Here is a 24,823-nt window from a genome sequence, read left to right as displayed (position 1 = left end):
GTTGAAGTCCTGCTGTCCTCCAGCATGTTTGCAATACACTGAGCACTGTTCTAGACCCTGAAGATGCTGAAAACTCAGGAAATTTAAATCATAACTAATATTCAAGCCTATCCAGGATATGGAAGCTTTCTTTCCCACCCCAAGTTTCCACTAAACCCCTCAGTTCATAGGAGAGGTTATAAGGTTACTAACAGCAGATCACATGACAGCCAGAAGAATGAACAGAGCATGTCATCAGTGGCAAGAGCTTCCTATTTTGAGCAGCTGTTTCTGGAGGTAGGACATTTTGACAAAAGGATTCTTAACTGCCTGCTGAGAGCAAGTAATGCTGAAGACTTACAGCTCCATAGTCAAGCTCCATGTTTCACAGGAAGCATAGTTTGGCTTGGGATGGACATCTCTGCATGACCCCGAATCAATGAAACCATACATCTTGCATGTTTCAGGGCTCCTCAGCTGCCAGCACACAGCTGTGAAACCCAACCACAGAGCACCCTGCAGGCACGGGACACTACTAATGACTGACGTGAGGGAGGAAAACAGCACACAACAGACTCTGCACACCCCACTAACAGCTAACAGTGGTTGAAATGGAGGAATTTCATGTCAGTGGTCAGTGCATAACGTGTAGTGTGCACTTCCTAATAATAATTAAAGAAAGCCAAAATTTTGATAAGAAAGTCCGAAGAAAATGTGCATGCAAATTTTAGAAAAATGTCAAGAGGCAGCCTCTGCAGATTTAATTTTTGGAGATTATGATACACCATTAAGATATGCATGATGATATTGTCTTTAATCATATGATCACACAGTTCTCAGCAATTATTTAAAACATACTAAAAGTAGGTGGATAAAAATTGCCTTTAAAAAAAAAGCCAAAATAATCGGACAGAATTCTGGATTATTGCTTCAGAAGTCTCTTTATTCTAGTATCCCTGTATAGCAAAAGCTCTGGCTACCTTTTCAAGTCAGAGTCTTGCTAGGGAAAATAAACGTAATTTAAAAATATTTTTTTTTTTTTTTTTTGCACAACTGAGGACTTGTTAATAATAAATTTGAAAGCTACCTTCAGTAGAAGAGCAAACTTGAGGAATCATTTTTTTCTGCTTTTTGTCCTCTGTGTTCTGCCATTTTTTAAGTCAGAGATGTAATTTATAAGTTAATTTTTCCTAAATATCACGTCAACCATTGAGAAAAAGTAAATATTTTAAGAACAGTATATAACAATTTGGTAAGAATATCTAAGTACTGTTTAAAGAAGAGTTGTAATTGAAAGGAATACAGTATTAATCAATTATAAGTTTTATAGTTATGTGCTACAATTTCTAGGTCAAAGTCAAAGAATAAATGAAACACCGAAAATATCTGAAGCTAAGCATACATTTAGGTGAAGGAAAACATGCATATTAGGTGGTGAAAAATAAAGCACATGTTAAAATTAATTCTACCAATTGCAATTTTTATCATTAATTCAAATCTGAACACTGTCCTCTGAGAGATTCCTTGGAATAGACAAACTGATTAGCCCAAAATAAAGGTGTTAACCCAGACTGTGTTTCACTACCAGAATAGCTATAGATTTGATCGCTGTTGCTCTAGATTAAACATGCCTGTATATTTTTCAAAAATTAATACACCAGACCAAATTTACATATAGCTTAGTAATGAGCACTACAAAATACTTGTTTGAATTGGAAAACATGGGTGATTCACTTGGATCATTCCAACAATATTTATTTCCGTGCCTTGAAAATAATGTTGAAGAAAAAAATTCTCAGACAAGTATTTTGCATTTAGAAATCAATTGACACCATGCTTCAGTGCAATTATTTATTACAGCTTAATCAATGTTGCAACTTCAGATTTTCAGTTCATAAGAAATGCAGAGAGATGGCCATGCTTTAAATATTGTAATGAGTCAGATTAGCATTGTAAAAGAGTCTGAAGATGCAATGCACTGTAAGAGTATACATATACAACAAGAGCGAGAGTGTTTGTGAGCAACAGAAACTTATGCTTTTCTAGACTGGCCCTGAGAGGTTAAACTCCACATGCCATTTATAACATCACATAGATGGTAGTAAAACAAAGCCATTTTACACTATCATAGAGCTTAGAGATAACAGGCTGGCCCTTGTGAACAGATTTCTAAAATGAACAGGCATGGTGACTTGTTCCCTCAACCTTCAGTAAAAGGATGACCACTTCAAAGCCAAGTCACCTTCTCAACTCTGTTTTCAAGACTGCTATCATCCGAACTTCCATCTCAGCAGGCATCATCACTGACAGCAAACTACAGTGCTTAAGAAAATTTTCAAATCTATAAAAGCGGGTCCTTAATACTTGATTGTTTGCCACAAACCTTTCATACAGTAGGCTGCAAAAGATAAGGAAACATGAAGGGCAAAGGATCCTTTTGCTTTCCAACCAGTTATCAGTAGCAGGGGTGGTGCCTCTGAGATAATATACTTAAGAATGGGGAAAATAAAAAAAACCACAAACCTGAGCAACTTTAGAGAGAGAGAGGGAGAGAATATGTGAGGCCAACAACTCTGTGGACCCCAAGATCCATGAAGGAGAGGAAAAAGGTGCTCCAAGCACCAGAGCAGAGATCCCCCTGCAGCCCATGCTGCAAGTATGGTGAAGCAGCTGTGCCCCTGCGGCCCATGGAGGTTCATGGGGCAGCAGAGCAGTGCAGTCCCTGGAGTAGAGCAGTCCCTGGAGGACCCCAGCAGTGACCAAGGGAGGCTGTGACTGTGGAAACCCTTATTGAAGGCAGGACTTGTGGACCTATGGAGAGAGGAGCCCACAACAGAGCAGGCTTGCCGGAAGGACTTGTGTCCCCATGGGCCATCCCCACTGGAGCAGGGGGACTGAGGCCCTGAAGGACTGCAGCCCACAGAAGGGACCCACTGGCACAGCTTGTGAAGAACTGCAGCCTGTGGGAAGGACTCATGTTGGAGAAGTTGGTGGAGGACTGCCTCCCATGGGAGGGACCCCATGCTGGGGCAGGGGAAGAATGAGGAGTCCTCTCCCTGCAGAGGAAGGAACAGCAGAGACAAGGTGTGATGAACTAAATGCAGCCACCATTCCCTGTCCCACTGTGCCACAACAGGGAGGGAGGAAGTAGAGAATTTGTGAGCTTTGGAAGAAGGAACAGGCAGGAAAAAAGTGGTTTTAGGTTTTGTTTTTTATTTCTCATTATCCTATTCTGATTTGATTGGTAATAAATTGAACTAATTTCCCCAAAGCAGTCTGTTTTGCTCATGACAGTAACTGGTGAGTGATCTTGTCCTGTCCTGATCTCAACTGACAAGCTTTTTGTTATATCTCCTCTCCCCTGTCCCAGAAAGAGTCATAGAGATACTTTGGTGGTCAACAGGTATCCACATATTATTACTTATCAGTGTTCTTTAAAGAGACAATAACTTGAGTAAATAATCCAATAAGGATATATTTTAAAGATACTGAGATAGCACCTACCACACATATAATTACCCATCTGTTTCTACAAATTACATTTAACATAATATTTAATCCCTTCATATAGAAAAGGAAGTCAGATAGGTATGTATGCCTCAAAATTCTGTTTGGAGATGGTATAGAAAAAAAAAAGGAAGAAATTAAAAGTAGCCAGGAAACTGTTTTCTACCACATTTCTTGTTTTTTTGACAATATTTACAAATGCTAATATAGGTGAGCAATGGGAAGTAAAAAAAAAAAAAAAAAATCAAAACAGGGAAAAGATCCCTGATTGAGGTGTTTGCCAAAATTATAAGCAGCCTAAGTTTTATAAATGGCAAGCATAATCTTCTGATTAATTTCTATTTGTATAATAAGAGGAATAAAAATAAGACAAGGAAAAGAAAATAAGAGAGATGTGATTACAGGAATTATAGTAAGCAGCACATTTCCAATGAAGTAATCATACTTTTTATTACTGGTAGTTTGGATGAAAAACTGAGGCAAGACAGCAAAGCTACTACACTAATGTTTTTGGCAACAAAAACAAAACCATAATGGTGGCTACCAATAATTTCCTTCAATCACTCATCAGGCTTCATGGACTAGCAATTGCAATAGAGACTGCATAAACTAAGATTTTCAAAGCTGTCAGAAAGGCATTTGGGTGTCCCTTTTGTATTTAAATTTTAGCAGATTTGAGTGACTGAAAACAGAGGCTGCTTTCAAAAACTTGAGTCTTGCTTTCACAAACTCAGAACTGGTCTGCTGAAAGCACACCAGTGGATTAAGACACAGGAAACATGAAGATCACTGACCATTGATAAAAGCAGAAAGCATGACACCCATCTGACAGTACCAGAACTGTACTTAGGAAGACTGTAGGTCATAAAGAGATACATTTCAACTGTAAGGGTTCTTGTGGTGTTGGTGGTGTTTTGGGTTTTTTCCTTTTCTGGCTGGCAGACAGCAGTAAGATTAAAACAAAGCAATCAGATGGGCAGGCAAGAAATAATCCATGTCCTTTTTCTACCTTGGATTCAAAGAAAAGTGCAGCTAAAGAATAGGACAGGTCAGCAAATGAACTGCTCAGCTCTGTCTGTGGGACACCAGGGATAGAGTCATAGAATGCCTGAAGTTGAAAGGAACCCACAAGAATCATATAAAATATGGGACAATGGTCAACAAAAACACTATTCTGTGCAAAACATTGTCTAGCCACATTTAAAAGAACACCTAGGAAAGATGACTCTAAAAAAAATCTTAATTCCAACATCAGAGTATTTTCATCAGGTCTTGACATTGCTGTAAGGAGAAATAAAACAGCCATAGAGGGATACTCAAAGGCAAAAGGCCACATTCTGGCAAGGAGTGACAGTGCTCTGGGTGCTGCCACCAGCCTCTCCTGTGTGGCATTCCACATCTGAAGGACTCTCACAGTCTGTGGCAGGAGACACACTCACAATATTATGACAATTATCACCCTGTCCATATGTAAACTTATTCAGTATTTCTCCTAAGCACACAGAACTCTAAGTATACTCATTTATTGTTATTGTTGAAACCGACTTAATGTCTCACTGAATAAAATCAGACCATGAGCAGTAACCAAGCAGAATAAAGAAAGCTTAAGATATTTATTTCCCCCTTGTGAAACTTTTTTTAGATAAGTACTGATGATAGAAACAACCATAATTTAGAGTGCAAGGAGAAAAAAAAAAAGAAAAAAGTTAAGCTTGATCTTTTTTACCATAATCTTGCTTTCCCTGACAAAGCAACTTGGTGTTGCAGCAACAGTAGCCTTTATAAGGGATCTTCCAGGGACTTTAGCTGATATTTTAATAAGACCTTTTGCTTCATAAAGAGGCTTTTGTCCTGGAGCCTCAATCTACTTTTTCGGTAACAGAGATGATTAATGCAACTAATCTTTGAATCACTTTACTGAAGAAGAAATTAAATAGGATCAGTCCTGAAAGGGAAAGCATCAAGGGTTAACGACTCAGATCCAGTTCTCACTCCTTGATGTCATGACTGTGGGTGAATGACTAAGATTACTTCTACCTGACTCTATACCACACTAAACAAATTCCCAGTAGAGATCTGCTTTCAATATTGTTTATGAGTCTTATAACTCTACCAAAGAAAATTAGTAGAGTGGTCTAAAGAGCTGAGTCCAGGTACATTTCTGTAGGGAACGCATCCATTTTACATAGAGGGAGCTCAGGCATCTTCTTTCTTGGTCTTGTTCTTGGTCTAGACTGAGTAAGAGCTGGATAGTTCCCATTGGTCCTGGGCTGCTGGCAAGGGTACTCACTCTGAAAAGGGCTGAGAAATTAAGGCTTCAGCTCCCCACTTCTCAAGAGGACAAACAAACAGACGTTTTTTCTCTTGTGCACACAAACTAACAAGTCATTTACTATGTGAAAACTAGACAGCACTACAGCTACCACTAGTCCTTTTCCAGACACACCATGTCATGGACCAAGCCTCATCTTGGGGATGACAGAGCAACCTCAGTTCCTGACTCAAGCACAGGTTGCAAGTGTGGATCTTAACCCTATACAGGCATCTAATGTGTGCAGTGGGTGGTCACTTAAACCCAGCCAGGAAGGGGAATGAGAAGCCTTCCACACCCTCAAAATGACCAAGGAGTACTTCTGCCTGCTCTGCATGCCCTGTTCACAGCAGACAAACCAAGCAAGCAGCCCATGTTAGGACCTGAGGCACATCCATGGAACTGATCTAAACAGCTTCTGCTATATTGACTATTTCTTAGCTTACCAAGCAGCTAAAGCAGAAAAGTATCCAATCTTTAGGTCTGAGTAGCAGCTAAAATAAATAATGACAAGTACCGGAAAGAGAATTAAGGGGGAATGATCTAGACTAGATGCATCAGTATGATACCAGCAAAGCTTCATGGGAGTTTAGTACATACTTAAATTTTGATCAAATTGTTTTGGAGATGATTGATAAACTCCAGGAAACAAACACAAATATATTTAAAGGAGTACTGAAATCAAGTTAGGAAAAAGCAACATTAAAGGCTCGTATCAGCCAGAATTAACCCCCCACAAAATCAAAATAGCATTAATTATTATACATTCAGCAACTCTAAAGCATGTACTGCTTGACAAAAAGTGAAAGGAAAAATGGAAAAGTATATTTATTTTATACTTTTGTAAGCTAAGTAAGTGACAAAGCAAAAAAGAGCAGGTTTCCTAAGTAGAAGAAACCTGCAAACTATTACCTTGTCTTAGCCAAATGCTCTCTCACTGTGGGTAGTCTTAAAAATACCATAGCTGTCCAACTGTAATGCATTCTTTCCTCTATCATGTGTCTTGTTTGTGTGGGCTTTAAAAATCAACATTTATAGAATTTTTGAATAAAAGTGTCTAATTGACCTTACACAGGGTGCCTAACTTATGTTGATTCCTTTATTGTAAAATCTGAGCTGAAGCTTAAATTTTAGTAGAGGTTCTAAATATATTCAATATAACCCATAGACTTTATCACAACTTTTATACTACTGGGCTAAGTACTTTTAAGGTGTTTTTTTTTTACAAAATGAAGTTTAAATATATCTGCTTGCTGATAGGGCACATAAGCTAAAAGTATGGGGCTTTTCTACCCCCACTGCTCAAGTACCTGAAATGATTTCTCTGTTAGGTGAATAAGCCATGGGTGATTGGAATTAATAGAAATGCAGGGTATTTCTCCACCAAAAGGAAAAGGTGTTCTGATGGACTGGTTACTGGTTACTGGCATAATAGAGCCAACTCTGTGGGCATGCAACATCTTGTCCATCCCTTTAGCAACAAAGCTCTCCTTTCCCTGTACTGAAGTCCTAATGCCTCTAAAGAATGTCCAGAGACCCCTGGTCAGCAAGATCCAGCAGCAGAAGGCCTCCATCTGTGTTTGCTCCTGGAGGTTATATCACCTGTGAAGAGCAGTTCTATATTTCTGTGTTCCCAGAACGGTCCTGAGTCTGTCAAGACCTTCACTCATCATCCAGGTTATTTTTTTTCTTCTGCTCTCCTTCCTTTTTCTCCCAAATTAGCAGCCCAACACTGATAATAGTAGGAAGTGGCTGAATGAAGGATCTTTCCCATTTAATTCAATGACATAAATACGAAACATTTATCATTTACTCAACTTGTAGGTCTGCTAAAGACAAATTCACCCGTGACACATGCAAGATAAATTCATATCTCTTTCTAATAGACTTCCATTAGCATCAGACTTATCATCCATTCCCCTAAAGTCTTGAGTACCACCCATGCAGCGTAGGAGATTATGATTCTATTCAATTCAACAGGATTCTATTTTAAAAACGCACAGCACACACATTCAGAGCTGTGACTTCATTCAGGCATATTTTCTTAAGCTGCTGTCTCCTTTGTTGCAACACTGAGCTGAAAATGGATATGTAATCCACTGCTTATATGCACCCTCTATTCAACATATTAAGACTCTGCCTTTGCCTAAGCTTCATCTACTTTTCCCCAGAAGCCAAATTTCCCAGCTCAAGTGGTAAAGTTATGTGAGTTTTTCTTTGTAAGTCCCCAATTCTATGACACATTCAGTGTCATCATGTATGCACTGCAGTACACCTGCAGTACCTGACACATCACTGCTTAAAACATTGATTCAATGTCAAGTATGAAATCTTCCCACATCACTGAGACATACACATTTTCTCCTGTTAGTTAAACACATATATTTCCTGTATATATATATATACATACATTTACTAAATATTTCAAACTGACTTGCTTCCTTCAACCTCATTATCTCATCTGAACTACGAATCTCTGAAAAACTGTTGTCCTTTTTGATTTCAGACCAGTATAAAAAGAGGTTAGTTTATGGGAAAGAAGCCCCCCTGAGAACAAATTCCCCAAATTAAAAACTAGTTCTATCAATGATGTATTTTTATTTTCTTTCTTTTCTCTTCCCCCTATCTCTTCTTCCCATTCCTTCACTCCCACATCTCATGGTAGCTGTTACTACAGCAGAGACCAGTTCTTATTTTCCAACCTGTACTTCTTGAACTCAATAAGCCTTACTGTCATTTCATTCACCTATTATCAAGGGATTTTCTTTCACTAAAGGTGCATTTCCTCAAGATGTGCAGTATTTGGGGGAAACAGCTCTGCCTCTTTTTCTCCTGTCACACTGCAACAGAACTGATATTGCCTCACACTGGGAATGGGAATACTTATGGGAATAAAGATGATAGTCCAGTGAAATACAGATGGGTGTATTTGGTTACACATTGCCTTGTCACCAATAAGATCACTGACTGACTGCAACCAAGAAAATTCATGCAGACTCTGTAATATGAAAGAACCAGAAAGAGTGATTCCATCCAGAAATATTTCGTGTTTATTAGTAGCTACTAAGTAAGCAATCCTTGCTGTTTATATAGCTTAGCTTATAGCTCATGGCAGCAGCAGAAGGCAAGCTAATATAAAAAAATACCAACTAAGAAGTGGCTCCATGTAATTTTTCTTCCTTCCAAGACATTTCAAGGAAGCGAAACAAGTAGGACTTGAGTAGTGAAAAGATATGAACAGTGACAAAAAGAAGATATGAAAAAAAACCCACAGTCACATACTCCATTAGTGCATGTCAGCTCTTGGAAAGCAGAGACTCAGACACCATTATGAGGAGATGAACTTTATTAACTCTATTTTACAGTTTTCCTGTTTGCAAATAATTTACATCCATCTTATTGCATGAGCAAACCTCAAGAAACAGGGAATAGCCTCTTTTTTGTTTGTTTTCTCCTTGATGTATTCAGCAGATCCATAAGGAGATAATATAACTTTAAAAAATCTGTTTATGGCAGAGCATGTGCTTGTCAAGAAGATGGGCCTGCCTCTTTTTAGTGGTGCCCAGTGACAGGACAAGGGGCAACAAGAACAAACCGAAATATACAAAGTTCCACCTGAACATGAAGAAAAACTTCTTTACTTTGAGGGTGTCAGAGCACTGGAACAGGCAGCCCAGAGAGATTATGAAACCCCGCCTAAATATGATCCTGTACAAGCTGCTCTAGGTGAGGCTGCTTTAGCAGGAGGGTTGGACTATGCAGATGGAGAGATCATTTCCAGAGATCTCTTCAACCCCAACCATTCTGTGATTCTGTGAAATACAAAAGGGGGTAAAGAGAAAGGGGGGGAAAAAGAAAAAAATTATCCATATTTTAACTTATTTTATATTTAGCACCAAGCATACATCAAATGTGCACGGGAGCAGAAAAAGCACAAATATTCTATGGATTCCAGACACCTACTTTATGACTCAATATTCTATACCAAGTTCATGGAGATACTTGTTCTTTCAGAGCATGATTTAAAGCACCTAAGTAAAGTTTCTAAATGCTAACAAAGAATAGTGAATTCCCCCCCTAGAGATCCCTGCCTGTCTCCATCATCCTGAAAGGCAGCCTAGGCACTGAGCTAAGTACCTGGAGGGAATTCCTCTCAGGTGCTTGCATGCATGGGAGAGTATGGCAGCAAATAAAGCAAGCAGTACAGAAAATGACACAGTACTCCAATAAGGTACACTAGAAATACTTACTTTATACTAGCTGACTAGTGAAAGACTGTGATGATCCACCCTTAAGAGGAAAGAAGCACTTTGTATTACTTCTACAAGCATAGGGAGACTGTGTAGACACAAGAAGAAAGGTTTTAGAAAATACCTGTATGATATATTTCAAGTATGATACTCTCCTTAAAAGGACTCCACAGATGCATCTTCCTACCAATTATTTTGAAAATTTCCTTTTCCAAGGCAAACTTCCTTACAGTAGCAGTACTCAGTCTGTGCGGTATCCAGTATAACCACTACAGTGTAAAACATTCTTCTTCAAGAAATTAGTAAGCTAATAATGTCCATGCAAATATTTATTTTTTTACACTGCAGAATTTTCTAACACGTTTTTAATCAAAAATAAGGATGGTCTAACATTCCTAAAGCATTAATGTGGAGACAGAGTGTGAAACAAAAATCTAGGGTAAAGCTATGTACAACTATGCACAAGATGTGCCAGTCAGAAATATTTACGTAAATTTGTAATCAGATTTTCAGCTCACCATCAGCTCCTGCTGAGACAATTATTGATCAATATTCTGTCAAGTATAACATAATTCTAGAGATTTATTTTCCTTATCCCTCACTTTAACCTAAGACCTGCTGAATTTCAATTGAAGTAAATACACAATCTTTACCTTTTTGACCTTTAAAAAAAATTCACTAAGCACATTTTATCTCTATCAAATTTGATGTTCTAAAGAGATTTTGGTGGCAGTGTTTGTACAGTGACCTTATACAAGTCCTAGGATGGCTATGATGTAGAGGTTCCTCATAAATGTAATTTGACACTTTATATGGAAACACTCCTGGAAGATTAATCATTCCTTCCCTCAGCAAGCATGTCTCGGCACACTCCTTAACAAATTTCACATCTTCAAGATAAATGGGACAAAAGCTCTAAGTTACAACACACTACTAAAGAAGACCAAAGACAATGCAGTGCAAGAGTCTCAGGTCTCTGCACGAGCACAAACTTTCTCCTTCACCTTCCTGCTGGATTACCTGTGGGTAAATGGACGTAATTAACTGTGAAATAATTTTACACTTTAAGAATGCAATTCAGTGGCTATCATTGCACTGAGGTATGAAGGGTGCCAGCATGGCTTGGTCCCCTGGATGCCACCATTCACAGCTTACATGGAGGACACTGAGTATGTCTGCACCACTGGACAGGGAGACACCCATGAGAGCAGAAAAAATCTTGTCCTAAATTGTGCACGTGGGCCTAGGGTGCAGAGATTAGAGTCATGTTCTCATGAATTCCATAGAGGCAAAAAAATGAGGTTGGCATCTCATTATGAGAGACATACATTCCAAACTGCCCCAGAGAGGGCTGTTCTGAAGTGCTCCTCTGGCACCTGTTGGTATCACTGGCTTTCACTTCAATATATCTCATACAAAATTAAAAGTTAATAAAGTTTTTAAAGTTTACTACTGACACACAGCTTCATGCCTTTCCCTTTGGTCCTGTCATTGGTCACCAGAGATCAGTGCCTGCTGCTCCTCCTCCCCTCAGAAGGAAGCTGCTATGAGGTCTCTCCTCGGTCTCCTCCAGGCTGAACAGGCCAAGTGACCTCAGCTGCTTTTCATACGCCCTCAGCTCAAGGCCCTTCACTATCTTTGTTGCCCTCCTTTGGATGCTCTCTAATTGATTTACATCCTTCTTATACTGTAGTGCCAAAAATGCAATATTCAAGGCAAGGCCACCTCAGTGCAGAGCAGAGTGGGACAATCTGCTCCCTTGCCCGGCTGCAATGCTGTGCCTGCTACACCCCAGGACACACTTGGCCCTCCTGGCTGCCAGGGCACTGCTGACTCAACCTCAACTTGCCACTGACCAGGACCCCAGGTCCCTTTCTGTGGGACTGCTCGTCAGTGTCTCATTCCCCACCCTGTACGTATATCCAGGGTTGCCCCATCCTAGTTTCAGAATCTGGCACTGGTACTTGTTAAACTTCATACGGCTGGTGAGTGCCCAGCCCTCTAATTCGTCGAGGTCTCTCTGCAGGGCCTCTGCTTTCAAGGGAGTCAACAGCTTCACCCAATTTAGTATCATTGTGTTCATGCTGAACACCAAAGCAGCTGGAACCTTTAGCACAGGTTTCCAGAGAGCTCAAAATGAAAGGTAGCAGTGAACTTACTGTAAGTCTAGGTTTTCTAATTCATACAAAAACGTACTAGCAGTTTGTCAAAAGTCAGCTATTTTTAAATGGCATAAGCACAAAAGGAAATGTCAAATATTAACTGTTCAATCCATTCATCACTGTAGCTTTGTATCTTGTCTGAAATTAGTAAGGAAACTGTCTGGAATAGATGCTACAGTTTCAAGATGAATAATTTTCACCTTCTCAAAAAAGCCAGGGTTTGTGCTCACCAAGAAATCTAATTAGTCACCCCAAGTAGTGCAGAATTCCCAGCTTACTCAAATTTTGAAAAGCAAACAAAAAACAAAAGAGAAACTTGCATGAACATAGAGGCATGTATTTACATTCCCTAGGCCAGTCTGGGTTGCCTACCAGGCAGCTCTAAGCTGAGAGAAGCAAGTGCTTACAGATTTACATATGCAGCACATTACAACAGCTAAAATGCCAAGAGGTGGTTCTTGAGAATGTGTTCTTGGGCTTGTCATGGCCAATAAACCTTGCTGTTCACTGCAAATGGTTTTCTCCAGCTGAGTTTACATTTGTTCTTAACAGCATTATGATGGCACTGTGCCATTGCTATGTTCTTTGTTCCAATTCAGTCCATTTCTCAGCAGAAGTGACAGCAGCCAAAGCATCATTACAGCATCTGAGTAACTTTGGAAAAACCTGCTGGTCACTCCTTTTCTTTTAATCCTCAGAGGATTAAAAGGAGACCGAGGAGATACCACAAAATGCGTACAAATTGGAAATATCTCCTGCACACCAAGCTTCCTCTGACTGGTCTTGGGCTGATGGGGTCCTGAATACCTGGCCTTCCAGTGAAGGCACTCAGCATGCACTCAGATGTTGTTCATTTTGACAGTGCCTTTCTTACTCACCATGTTAAAAGGGCCAGTTAATAATTGCTGGAAGTTCAAAACCTCCTTACAAACAATGAACTCTGAACAAGCAACTGAATTTGTTGCAGATTTGAAGTTGCAGATTTGTCACTATTTCATTCCTGGCTTTATACCTAAGTTATTTAACTGAAACCATGAGAGTTCCAGCATGCCCCATGATGAAATGGTGAAAGGAAGAGGAGGGTTATACTCACAACTTCTATTATCATCAGTGGTAGTTACATACATGTGCTGGGCAGAGAAGAGCAGCTGTCCTCTAATAACGTGCTAGTCATGACAAATATAATATTGATATGGGACCCACATGATTTTCTTTAAAAGTACACTGCAAGAATGATTGCAAATGACAGGAAGCAAGAAAAAAGCCCCAACATTCTCCCATGGTCTTTTTATTTCAATTCGCAAACAGTACATTTCTGCAGCAAATAGAGCTTACTAAACCAGCTGCCTTTTGTTATTATCCTTATGCCTATCTGTGATATTATACAACAGATACCACTTTATTGGTGTCCATAAATAACTTTTATTATGCATCTGAAACAGCACTGTTTAGCCCGTTGCACAACAGACATCTCTTCCAGTTGCTGAAGCCAATAACTTTTGTACCTGCCACTAGGACCCCCACCACTGGGTTATGGCTTTCATTTACAAAAAAGAAAGAAAAAACAAAAAAATATTGTACCAGACAGTAGGCCCTCTAAACAGCCTGAAAGGTTGCCAGGACTAGAAATAGGCATTATTAGGAATATTGCTGAACACTGCATCCAACTCCAATTTGTTGTGAGCTTCCTTCTAGAAGTACCAAATTTACTGCCAGCTCCACACTCAGGAAAGCCTGTCTGATAAAATCCAAGACAGTGAACTCTGTTTTTAGGATACACTGAAGCCCATATCTTATGTTAACACAACCAGTGCCATCATCTGGCTTGTTACCAAGCTGCTGTCACTGCCTGTGACTGCTGCAAGTGTCAAAGAAAATAAAAGCTAACTGGCCTCAAGGGCACGAAATGGGCATGGACAACAACTTAATTAAAAAGACAGGGAAAAGGTAAAATCAACTTTATAACTTATGACAAAAATAATATCTAAATTCTGTATTGTATTTTATTTAGTCAAACCTCTTACTGTTTTGCATTCCTTTAGCCGCTGATGTTTTAATTTGTTTTAATGCTATTTGCTCTGCCAATTTGAGCAGTGATGTAATGACATATGACTCCCTCATATCCAGTGGTACTCACAGCACCTTTGTCACTGGTGGCTCAAGAGCACAATGAACAGCGTCTTGAGTTTAATGTATTTGTGGCTTTGTGAAGGCAGCAATGACATACAACGGGTTTTTTTTCTCCTTTTGTTTCTGTGCTCTGTAATAGAACACCCTGCCACAAAGACTGTGACCAGAGTATAATGAAAAATGCTAAGCCATTGTCAGTCATGGCAAAAATTTGCAAACTTTACATTTTGTTTAATTATTGAAGAATGGCTTTTCGAAGAGACATGCATTGTTCTAAAGAGGCATCACAGCATCTATCTTCCTCTCCTCACAAAAGCTTTTTATCTTCAAACAAGAAGACTATACTTGTTGAGGGCCAATTACTACTCTGTCTATGAAGAAGTTTAAAGGAATTTTTAATCAGTAAATTGACCCATACTATGAGTCACCTGGAGAGGAAGGACATCATTTCCTACGACAGTTAAGCTTTCTTACACAAATATTAGTCAGTACCTTAGATTCAAGACCCTCTAGCTCTTGATACTATCTTGTTCTTGTACAACAATTTAATTCACTACTGCAGCATCACTCAGAGTGACAGTAAATGCTACTCAAGGTGAACAGGGGCAACCCTCTGACCCTTGTTCTAGACCTCTAGCATGACTTCCATTCATCCAGAAGAAATATTATGTATCACTCAATTATGTTCCACTTGAATTCTAAAAAAAGAGTTTGACAGTCTATCTAATCTTCTTTAGTACAAAGATATCAAAAATAAGCAGGCTTAACTGTATAATGAGGTTAATAAAGGTGCATGCAGAAGAGAGGCCTATATAGTCGATGAAAAGAACATGTTTGACTGAGATAGCATGAGTCTCTCTCCCATTATCTGCAAATGGTCCCTTATTTTTTGCCTTCTGAAAGATTGTGTAATGTATAAACATGACAGATATCACCATTTCAACATACCTCTTAGAAATAATAGAATTAACCTCACGCGCTGCTTTCTGTAACAAACTCCACTAATGATAATTCCTTCGTAAGAAAAGAAGGGTGAGGAGAAAACCAGAACTCAATATTTTAGGGTATGAATATAGAATATGACAGACTTTTCTTATTCCCAGTCACACAACTGATAACTGGCCAGTTACGTGTAACTGGTGACTTTCCACCAGAGATACTGCCCAACATCCCAAACACAAAAAAACTAAAACCTGACCAAAAAAAAACCCAAAAAAACAAACAAACAAACAAACAAACAAAAAAACCCAAAAAAACGCCCCCACACACACTGCCACCCCAAACTCTAATCTTAGAAACCCAGTTGTTCAAACAGCAAACAGCATAGGAAAATACAAGATTCATGTGTGTCAAATTAATGGGGTTTTTTACTCTGTTTAAAAACTAGTATAATAATAATAATCAGCATTTCCTATATACTTTACATCATTATTTAGGCAGCAGAGAAGCAAGTTGTCTGTAAAGATTCACCTTAATCCAAGCATCAGTGAGATATATTCTCAGGGTATCCAGATACATGTGAACGTTTAAGTCGGAATCAGCAGATCTCCACACTGATAAACATTTCTCATAAGTTATGTATGAATTAAAATCAAGTTTTTATTAAAAATGCATAAGTATGATCTGTGGTGAATAGAACCATTAGCTATGCATGTTTACTCTTTAGTGAACTCAGAAATCAGTAATTTTTCTTCTAAATGTCATTTCCATCAGAGGGTTATAGAATGATAAAATGCTTAAACGATTCTCAGATGCCATCCAGCTGGTACATGTACAACTGGGGAGAGGACATAAAATAATGAACTGTGAAATGTTTATTTGCCACAGGGGCAAGAAAATGTCATTACAACTATTGCACCCATTCTACTTTACAAGTCAGGTAGCACTCAACAGTCCCTCACTTTCACCCACCATGATAAAACAAATAAATTAAGGCTAATCTGGATGATAATAAACTATCCAATTCTTTAAAGCTATTACATTTTCAGCACACTCTTTTTGATCTCACATTATTTACAATGCTCCCTGTCTTCTTCACTCCTGTTGGAAGCTACAGAAAAATCATCCAAACCCCAAAGTGAGCATAAATTGGTTTTATCCATGTGATTTTAGCATCATGTTTTAGGGGGATCATAAGGGAGGATGCACAAAGGATGCTTCCATTGTTCTAGTGGAAGCAGGCTGTTTAGTTTCTCTTGATAGTCAATGAAGACACAAATACCTTTCCAAAACAGCATTGCTCAATCTGTAGATCACAGTTGTCCTTAAAATCAAACATTCCTCACCAAAATAACAAGTGAAAATTCAAGAGTAAGGAAAATATAAATAATAAGTACTGTTAATTACTAACATCATACAATGAGTCTGTGATTTTTCTTCTCTCGCCCATCCCAAAAAGCCTACATTATTTGAAAGACCACTTTACTTAAGGCAAACTCTAATGGTCAGTTTAAGCCAAGAAACAACATTAGGCAATCTGACCTATCCCCTGATGGACTCCCTCTTCTTATTGCAGGGAATCCTAGAGACATTATTCTGATTTAGTCAGATCATCAATAGTCTTGTCCTCATCCAAATCTGAAAATACTGACTATTATTATTCTCCATAAAATTTCATTTGAATTCAGAACCTTAAATAAAATCCTGTAAAAATTCAACATTTCTGAAATACCTTTTATAAAAGACCACTAGAATCTGCTGTCTCTTTTGGCATTTTATACCTGGGATAATCTCTTGAGCTCAGTGGGACCATGGGACCAAAACTGAAGTCTGGAGTGTACTGGGATACACAAATAGCTCATTGACATCAGCCTCCAGAGCAAACACTGTCTGAATCTCACCAGTCCCTAAGCTCAGGGTAGTTGCTAAAAATGTCATGCTGGAATCAAACTGGATGTTGACATCTGTGTCATCAAATGCACCAAAATATTGAGAAGACCCCATACGGGTTTAGATTCATTTCTGGAACAACTCATCAAGTACTTGTTTTCACACCTTATCTGCTGCACTTTGCACTGTGTACATTCTCACGTCCCAGCCTAGGGCAGTAGTCACTACCAACTTAAAATATTATGTTTCTGTTTTCAACCATAGAACCTGTTCCTTTCTGTTAACTACTAAATGAGATATTTCCCTTCACTGGCTACAGACTGACTAGAAGGAACCTGTATTTTTAGAGTGCTTACTTAATGCTTTTTGTAAAGCAACAGAAAAACAAAACAAGAAAAACCCCAAAAATAAAACCACAACACCACGCATTGTTCAAGGTCTCAAGTCTCTGTCAATATAAAATTAATTCCTACTGACATAAATTTTCCCCATGGCTATACAAAAAGAGTAACTTTGCTAGATATTCTAGGTGCCTATAACCAGGTAGTTCAATCAACTTCTCTCAATCTATTTAAACCTTTCCTTCCTACCAAACACTACAGTATCAGAATGTTGAGTCTGCCAACTGAACTCTAAAGGAGCTTCAAAACGCAGTGAATTGAAACTGTTATCCAGCTGGTTTTAAATCTTTTACCCCTGTAACTTAACACAACACACTCCACTTTTCTTGAAATGCATAACCAGTTACTCATTATTATTATTCATTTACACTTCTACAAAAAATAATACTGTCCCATCCATAGCAAATGTCAAGCCACTAAAATTAAGTTATATAATGGATTGACCTCAGACATCTATTTTTTGTATTCATCACCCCTTTTGAGCTCAAGTTATAAGGAACAAAAAAGTTTGGTTATGAATCCTTAGTATTTTATCTCAAAAACAGAACAAAAAAAAAAAAAAGCTTATTTTTCTACAAAGGTCTCACAAACTTAAAAACATTGCTATATGTTTTCTCAGGACAAGAGATGTTAGCTCTCTGAATTCATAACCAAGTTTCTGTTTATCTATTTCCAGCAACACCTCAAAATCTACTCCTTAGTGTTATACAATAGCTCTCAAACACACATCTGCTGAAAGTCTGCTATTCACAGACTGTTTCCTTTTCATTGCTAGTAGGATCACATGTTTTTGGATACAATGAAACTTTCACTTTCCAATCAAATTTGAAACAAAGCAACTTTAAAGGAGGAAAACAAAGCAGGACTTTAAACAAGGGACAGACATAAGTTGTTGACATAGTCAGAATTTCAAAAGTAGCACTTAAGTGTTACCCAACACTGAAACCAATTATTTCTATTCTTTGCAGATTGATAAAACTACAGATCCACAGGCTAAGTGCAGTAACATCACTTCCCATTCCACATGAAAAGCCCACGTTTTTCATTTCCCTTTTGCTAGCAGAAAATGTAGGAACATGTACATGTCATCAGAATTTTCCACTGCAGACACTTCTCTCCTAAAGCTGCTATAGAAAACCACTGGCAGCAGTGACAATGAAACACAATCAAAACACATGCAAAAAGAAAAAAATCTCTCCCCAAACCCAGCCATTAAAAGCGAAGTCCCAAAATTTCACTACTGATTCCCTTTAACAAAAATGAAAAAAAAGACATTCTACGTTCACTAGTTATGCAGTCTGGTGTGCTAGGGCAAAGTACCCTGACACTATGCATGGTGTAAGACCCTATATTAACAAAAAATATGTTCTTTATTGAATAATACTTCAGGATAGCTAATTCTAAAGAATATCCACTGTGATTGCCTTTGCTTTGCTCTCAGTGGGAACTTCACTCTGTGAAAGTCCTGAGAATTAAACCTCAAAACCGTTAAAAACATGAGGTTTTCTCCAAGTAAGGATATTCATGACATTAACTGTATTAAACCTTGTAGCTAGATTTGTGTTATAGACTAGATGATCACCATTCCTGAAGTGTTTGAATGAGCATAAGAATGTTTGCTATTCATATTTAAAAAGGGCAAACCTAAACTTTACAGGACCTATCACTAAGGCATACTTTTCCCCAAGTATCACACTGTTCTCTTTAGTTATATCTGCTGATTTTTAATAATGCAAAGGAGAATTGGAAGACTACAAGGAACTCTTCAGTCTTATATTAAGTGTGCAATATTGATTATGGACATCCCTTGCAACACCTCTTGTCATAGAAGAAATACAGTAGATACATCTTTCCATACTAGTTTGTATGTAATTCATTTCCTGGGTTCCACCACTCTACCTGCTGCAGTTCAAAGATGTATCTTCATGTCCAACAGGCAATTAAGTATGTGTTTATGGATGCCAGTATCACAGTTAAGTATAGAAATTACCTCAGCTGAAACAGTTTCTGAAACAAAGTATTTTAATTTTCTCTTAATTAGCATTATTCACTTGTGGAAAAGTACAGAACGAGGACATTCTATACAAACCATTTGCATTTTGATCATTTTTTTTTCATTAGCTCTAAAGAGCTGGCCTCTTAGCAAACCAACCAAATCTGGGTATCCTTTTTGTTCTGCTTGGCCAGCATGACAGACTTGGACAGTAGCTTCAGCCAGACCTGTAACAGAATGAGTTCAGAAAGAGTCACCACGAGCTTGTGTGCTCATAGCCCAAACTGTGAAGTGTCAGAAAGAGGACTGAGACTTTACAAGCATCATAGACTGGTGCTGGAGAAAGATACCAGTTTTCAGAGATTCAGATAATGTATGCACATTATAATACATACTTCTTCAGAGCATCAGATCCAGTACCTCACAATCACTAATTGACCCTTTGCATATATATATGGCTTGTTTACAAATTTTGTATGGTTTTTAATACTTAGTTGGAATATCTGAACTGCAATACAGTTTACTTAAAAAAAAAAAAAGAGGAAGAAAAGAAAAACAACAGGCAGAACAGGCCAATTTTACAGAAATATTTATATAAATGAGTTCAGTAAATTCAGATGGAAACTGAGAGAAGGGAGTGTAGAAGCTGAATTATCTGTTATCTAATTTCCTTTGGGAGTATGGCAATCTTTGTTTGATGGTGAGAAACAATAAGGCAATGATTACTAGGGACTTAAAAGTTTCCTTATGAAATACTGTCCTTCCTCATCACTGCACTTGGTGGGGAGACCTTCTAAGTTGAAAACGTTGTACTTTTTCTTGTTTTGTCATGCTCCAAGTTTTCCCAAGAAGCAATAATGGGAAAGAAGAAAGTTTCAAACTGGTTGCTGTGCGGCTCTTGAAAACTTGTTCCAGAAAGCAAAATAATCTTGGCAGTTTCACCTTTGCTGCTCTTTCTATTAAAAAGACTAGGCAACAAGACATTAGAGATACTGATGCAAGCTATTAATAGAAAAGGAAACACCCAAAAATAAAAAGCTTTAAAGGACAAAATGAAATAGCGGAGAAGTCTTTTATTGCAACCAGGATAGTTACCATACAACAAAAACCACCAGAGCCCCTGTGCTGAGGGTTCTCTTCAGAAGGGAAATGAGCAAAAGAGACCAAAAGTAGTATCTTTATATATATACGGAGAGAGAGAGAGATAACTAATTTGGTACACAGAAGGCAATGCCTTGCTCCTAACATAAGTAAAATTAGCTTTTACTTGCTGCTAATTTTTCTCATTGGCTACAAATGCAGAGGAAAACGAGCTGTCAAAGGTTGTTTTCCATAGTACAAATGAGAGCACAAACAGTGAGGTATACATATGTTAATAAGCAGTGATCAGTATGCCCTTGAGAGCAGAAGCATTCCTTGAGGTTCTGATAATTCTGATGGTATACAGTATGTTGCCTTAACTTTGAGCACTTAAAATGCATTTATGAAAATAATTCTGCTTGTGCAGGGTCTCTCAAGCTAATGCAGCTCTACTCCTGCACCAGTATTTGAAACAACCCCCTTTTTTACCCATTTGTGACATCGACATCATTTATGTATGTACAATATGCAAAAGCTTCTCTAATGAACTGCAGTATTCCACAATACTGTTTATTGTGCAGTGCTTACAAAGACCAATTAGATCACCACACCCTAGCTTTGTAGAGCTGGAAGAACATATCTACATTAAAAAAAAAGAAAGAAGCCTTTCTTTTTACCAACTTTTTTCCCCAAAACAAAAGTATACTTTCTACTCAAATATAACCATTTTAAAACTGAATCCCAGGTACCAGTAACACATAGTCTTCACACTTGAAGTTTTACACTTTCTTTTTAAGTATGGTTACCAGTGTGGAAATGCTTCCCACATCCATCTCCTCAGGCCAGATAACTACCAGATCCTTTATTTTTTATTTGCATCTTCATTAATGTGGCTGATAATTCCAGGATGAATCTTGACAGCATTTGCTCCTTTAAGTAGTCTTTACCTAAAAAAGTACTGACAACTGACTAATCACCCATGGGCCTACTGAGGAGAGTAAAATCTCCTTGACTTAAAACTCATAACCTATTCACATCTGATGGTATATGGCACATGAAGGAATGTGACACATGATTTTAATAAAATGTGTATTTTTTTCCATTCTGTCTCCTTTTTCTCATTTAAATGATTACTCCTGCTTTTAACCTATCTAAATGCCATGACACAGGCCAAGTGTGATTCAGAAGTTTTCATTGCTGTTAGCACATCCTTTTCTTGCTCAATAAAAATTTTCAAGTTAGCTTTCAGTTTATGGTTCTCTTAAAAATTTCCTTAAGCTACTCCAGAAAACAGTATTTATTTTTAAAAAATATGTTTATTTGACCCTCTAGTTTACAATCACTTGTAGGAAGCTTCATGTAGAAAGTAATGCTACAGCTCTGCATTAGCTTACCTGCTCATCCACCTGCTGATACATTCCTACAGGGAATTTCTGTTGATGTTTTTATGAGTTCTGCATGTATTTTTTGTCACCATGAGTTAGCAAATATGCTTTCCTTCACAGACTTTCAAAAAAATAACAATTTAACGTCTTAGCACATTCTATAGCCATCATGATATCTTGGTTGTTAAATGCATTAAAAAAAAATTTAAAAAAAAAAAGCTCTGTAAGAGGCACAATTTAAGTTTGTCCCCTCTGGAGGAAAAAAAAGAAACAAAAAGTACCCCTCTGAAACTTAAATGGATCTGAAGAACTTCAGTCATTAATTTTATATTGCCAAATTGATGGAAAAGGCTACATTCCTACCATTCCACTCAAGATTCACTCTCTTACTACTATTCAAGATTCCTTTTTAGACAATATACATGAATAAATCATGTCTGATAAGATACATCCAGTTACAAAGAATTAAATAACTTAGGTGGGAAACAGCATATACAAATAAAATGTTTTCCAGAATAGAAAATTATTAGGGATTGATGACAACTGAAGAAAAGATCACAGGCATTTCAAATTTCTCATCTGCTAACACATCTTTCTTTCTTACGTACTGTTTTACTGATTTGGTTCCTGAAATCTAATGTTTTTCTTCTTTTGTAGTTCTCTTACTGTAGTTCTGGCTACCTCCAGGAAAGAAATTGGCAACAATGCTGGTTGCTACTGACACTGACTTACACTTTCTCAGCAAAACTATTCACTAAGAGGTAGAGGGATGGAGTAACATGAAATATTTCACTTCTGCCATAAGGTTAACTGCTTAACAAAGGTGCTTCCAGCATCTGTTCTGCCAGCACATGAACATTCAATATAATGAGAATAAGAAATGGGGCATATTCCATTGGTAAGTCTTTATCTGTATGTCATTGCATCCAAATCCACGGGAATTCTTACATCATGTATCTGATTCCACAACAATGAAATAACCCATTGTATACATTACAGAAAGGGATATGAGTTTCTTAACTTTAACCCCAGTCTCTTTCAAAGTGCCACAATACACACAATTGCACAGTCTAACCATCTTGCTAAGCAGATCTATTTTAAGGCAGCTTCTTTGTTATTTTATCTCAGCGCCTACTTTTTAAACTCAATCTACTTTTGCTGGTAGCTGAGCTTACAAGTGCTGCCACATGTCTTTTCCAAAGGTAAATAGAAATATACGGCTGAGTTCCGTACCAACATAATGATACAATGTTAAAGTACACTGGACAACAAGTCTGAAACAAAACAAAACAAAACAAAACAAAAAAATGCACATCTGCAGAACAGCTCAGGCGTGACAACTTCACACAGACACACCTGTATGGCAAACTGTTTGCAAGCTGCGCATCACGCCTGACACGCGTCTCTGCCTTGCACAGGGCCAGTCAAAGGAAACCAGGTACCAACTTGACTCAACGCTTGGGAGAACTGCCCGAGTTTATTAACTCCGCCGTGCGCCCACCGCAGCCTCCCCGGCGGAGTCCCCGCCAAACTACCTGTAACACAGCCCCAATTTCCCACCCTGCCGCCTCGCTCGCATCCCCATCCCGGCCTCCCCCGGCCCCTCCTCGCCCAAAGCGCGGGCGCTGCCTTCCCACCCTGCCCCTCCCCGAGCCCCCACTCCGGGCAGCGGGGGAGCCGCCCCGCCGCCCCCTCCTTCCCTCCCGCCTTCCTTCCCCCCTCCTCCGCGGGCCGCCCCCGCCGCCACTCACCAGCTGCGCGCCGCACACGGCCACCAGCGTGCACCGGCCGCTGCAATAGCCCATGGCTCCCGGCACCCCGCGCCGCCGTCCCGCGCCGCGCCCACTCAGGCGGCGGGAGAGCACCGCCCGGCCGCCGCCCGGCTCCCGCCTGCCGCCGGCGCTCCCCAGCCCGGGACCCGCATGGGGGCGCGCNCCCTCAGCCGCGGCCGCAGCGCCCGCCGCCTCGGCGGTCGCGGGCAGCGGGGCCGGCCGCCCCCGCGGAGGGCGGCAGCGCCGGGGGGAGGGCGGCGGCAGGTGCCTGCAGGAGCAGCCGCGCTCTGTCGCGCAGCCCCAGAGGCATCTGGGCTTCAAAGTTTGCCCCCTCAACTCCGCTCGCAAACCATCCGGGCTCGCAGCCGTCTGCGGCGGGGGGAGGCGGGGGGAGGAGGGGAGAAGGGAGGGAGGGACGGACGGACGGGGAGGCGAGGCGGGCGGCGGCGCTAAGCTCGGTTCACGCTCGCAGAGCGGCTTCCCTCCTGCCCACGGCATAGCTGCTCCCCCGCCCGCCTTCCTCCTCCTCCTCCTCCCGGTAGGGCGCAGGCAGCCCCTGCCGTGGGAACCCCTTTCCCGGGGGCTCCGCCGCGGGAGGCCGAGGAGAGACGGCGCAGCGGTGGGGGGCGCCTCCGCTTTGCCGGCGCGGGCGCGGCGAGCGCGGCTGCACCTTCCTGGGCGCCTTTGTCTCGGCGGGACACCTCTCCGCACCCACCCCGCGCGGAGCTCACCCGCACCCCGCACGGTGCCCGCCGCAGTCCCGCCGCCACACCCTGCCGGGGAGCCGTGCCTGTGCGGCGGCGGGGCCCGGCCCGGCCGCGGTCACGGCAGGGCAGCGGAGCGGGGCCCGGCCGCGGGCGCGGAGCGGAGCCGGGCGGCCGCAGCCCCGCGGTGTTGCGCGGTGCTGCCGCCTGGCGGGCCGCGGGCGGCGGTGCAGGGGAAGCCGCCCCAGCCGCGCTTCCCTCGCTGCGGCCGGCACCGGGGAGAGCTCCCCGGGAACGCCGGGAACGCTCCGGCCCCCAGC

General features: G+C 40.2%; 1 protein-coding gene across 1 annotated transcript in view; it reads right to left on the bottom strand.

The window, feature by feature from the left end:
- NKAIN2 (sodium/potassium transporting ATPase interacting 2) overlaps positions 1 to 23,876 on the bottom strand; it is a 514,426-nt gene extending 490,550 nt beyond the window's left edge. The window contains exon 1 of the mRNA XM_041469950.1: positions 23,779 to 23,876. Coding sequence (XP_041325884.1) covers positions 23,779 to 23,832 — 54 coding nt within the window. The 5' untranslated portion in view covers positions 23,833 to 23,876. The remainder of the gene's footprint in view (positions 1 to 23,778) is intronic.
- Between the last annotated feature and the right edge of the window lie 947 nt (positions 23,877 to 24,823).

The sequence above is a fragment of the Pyrgilauda ruficollis genome, unplaced genomic scaffold (genome assembly GCF_017590135.1).
Source record: "Pyrgilauda ruficollis isolate IOZ18807 unplaced genomic scaffold, ASM1759013v1 scaffold24, whole genome shotgun sequence".
Taxonomy (NCBI): Eukaryota; Metazoa; Chordata; class Aves; order Passeriformes; family Passeridae; genus Pyrgilauda; species Pyrgilauda ruficollis.
This window is presented reverse-complemented; position numbering and strand designations above follow the sequence as displayed.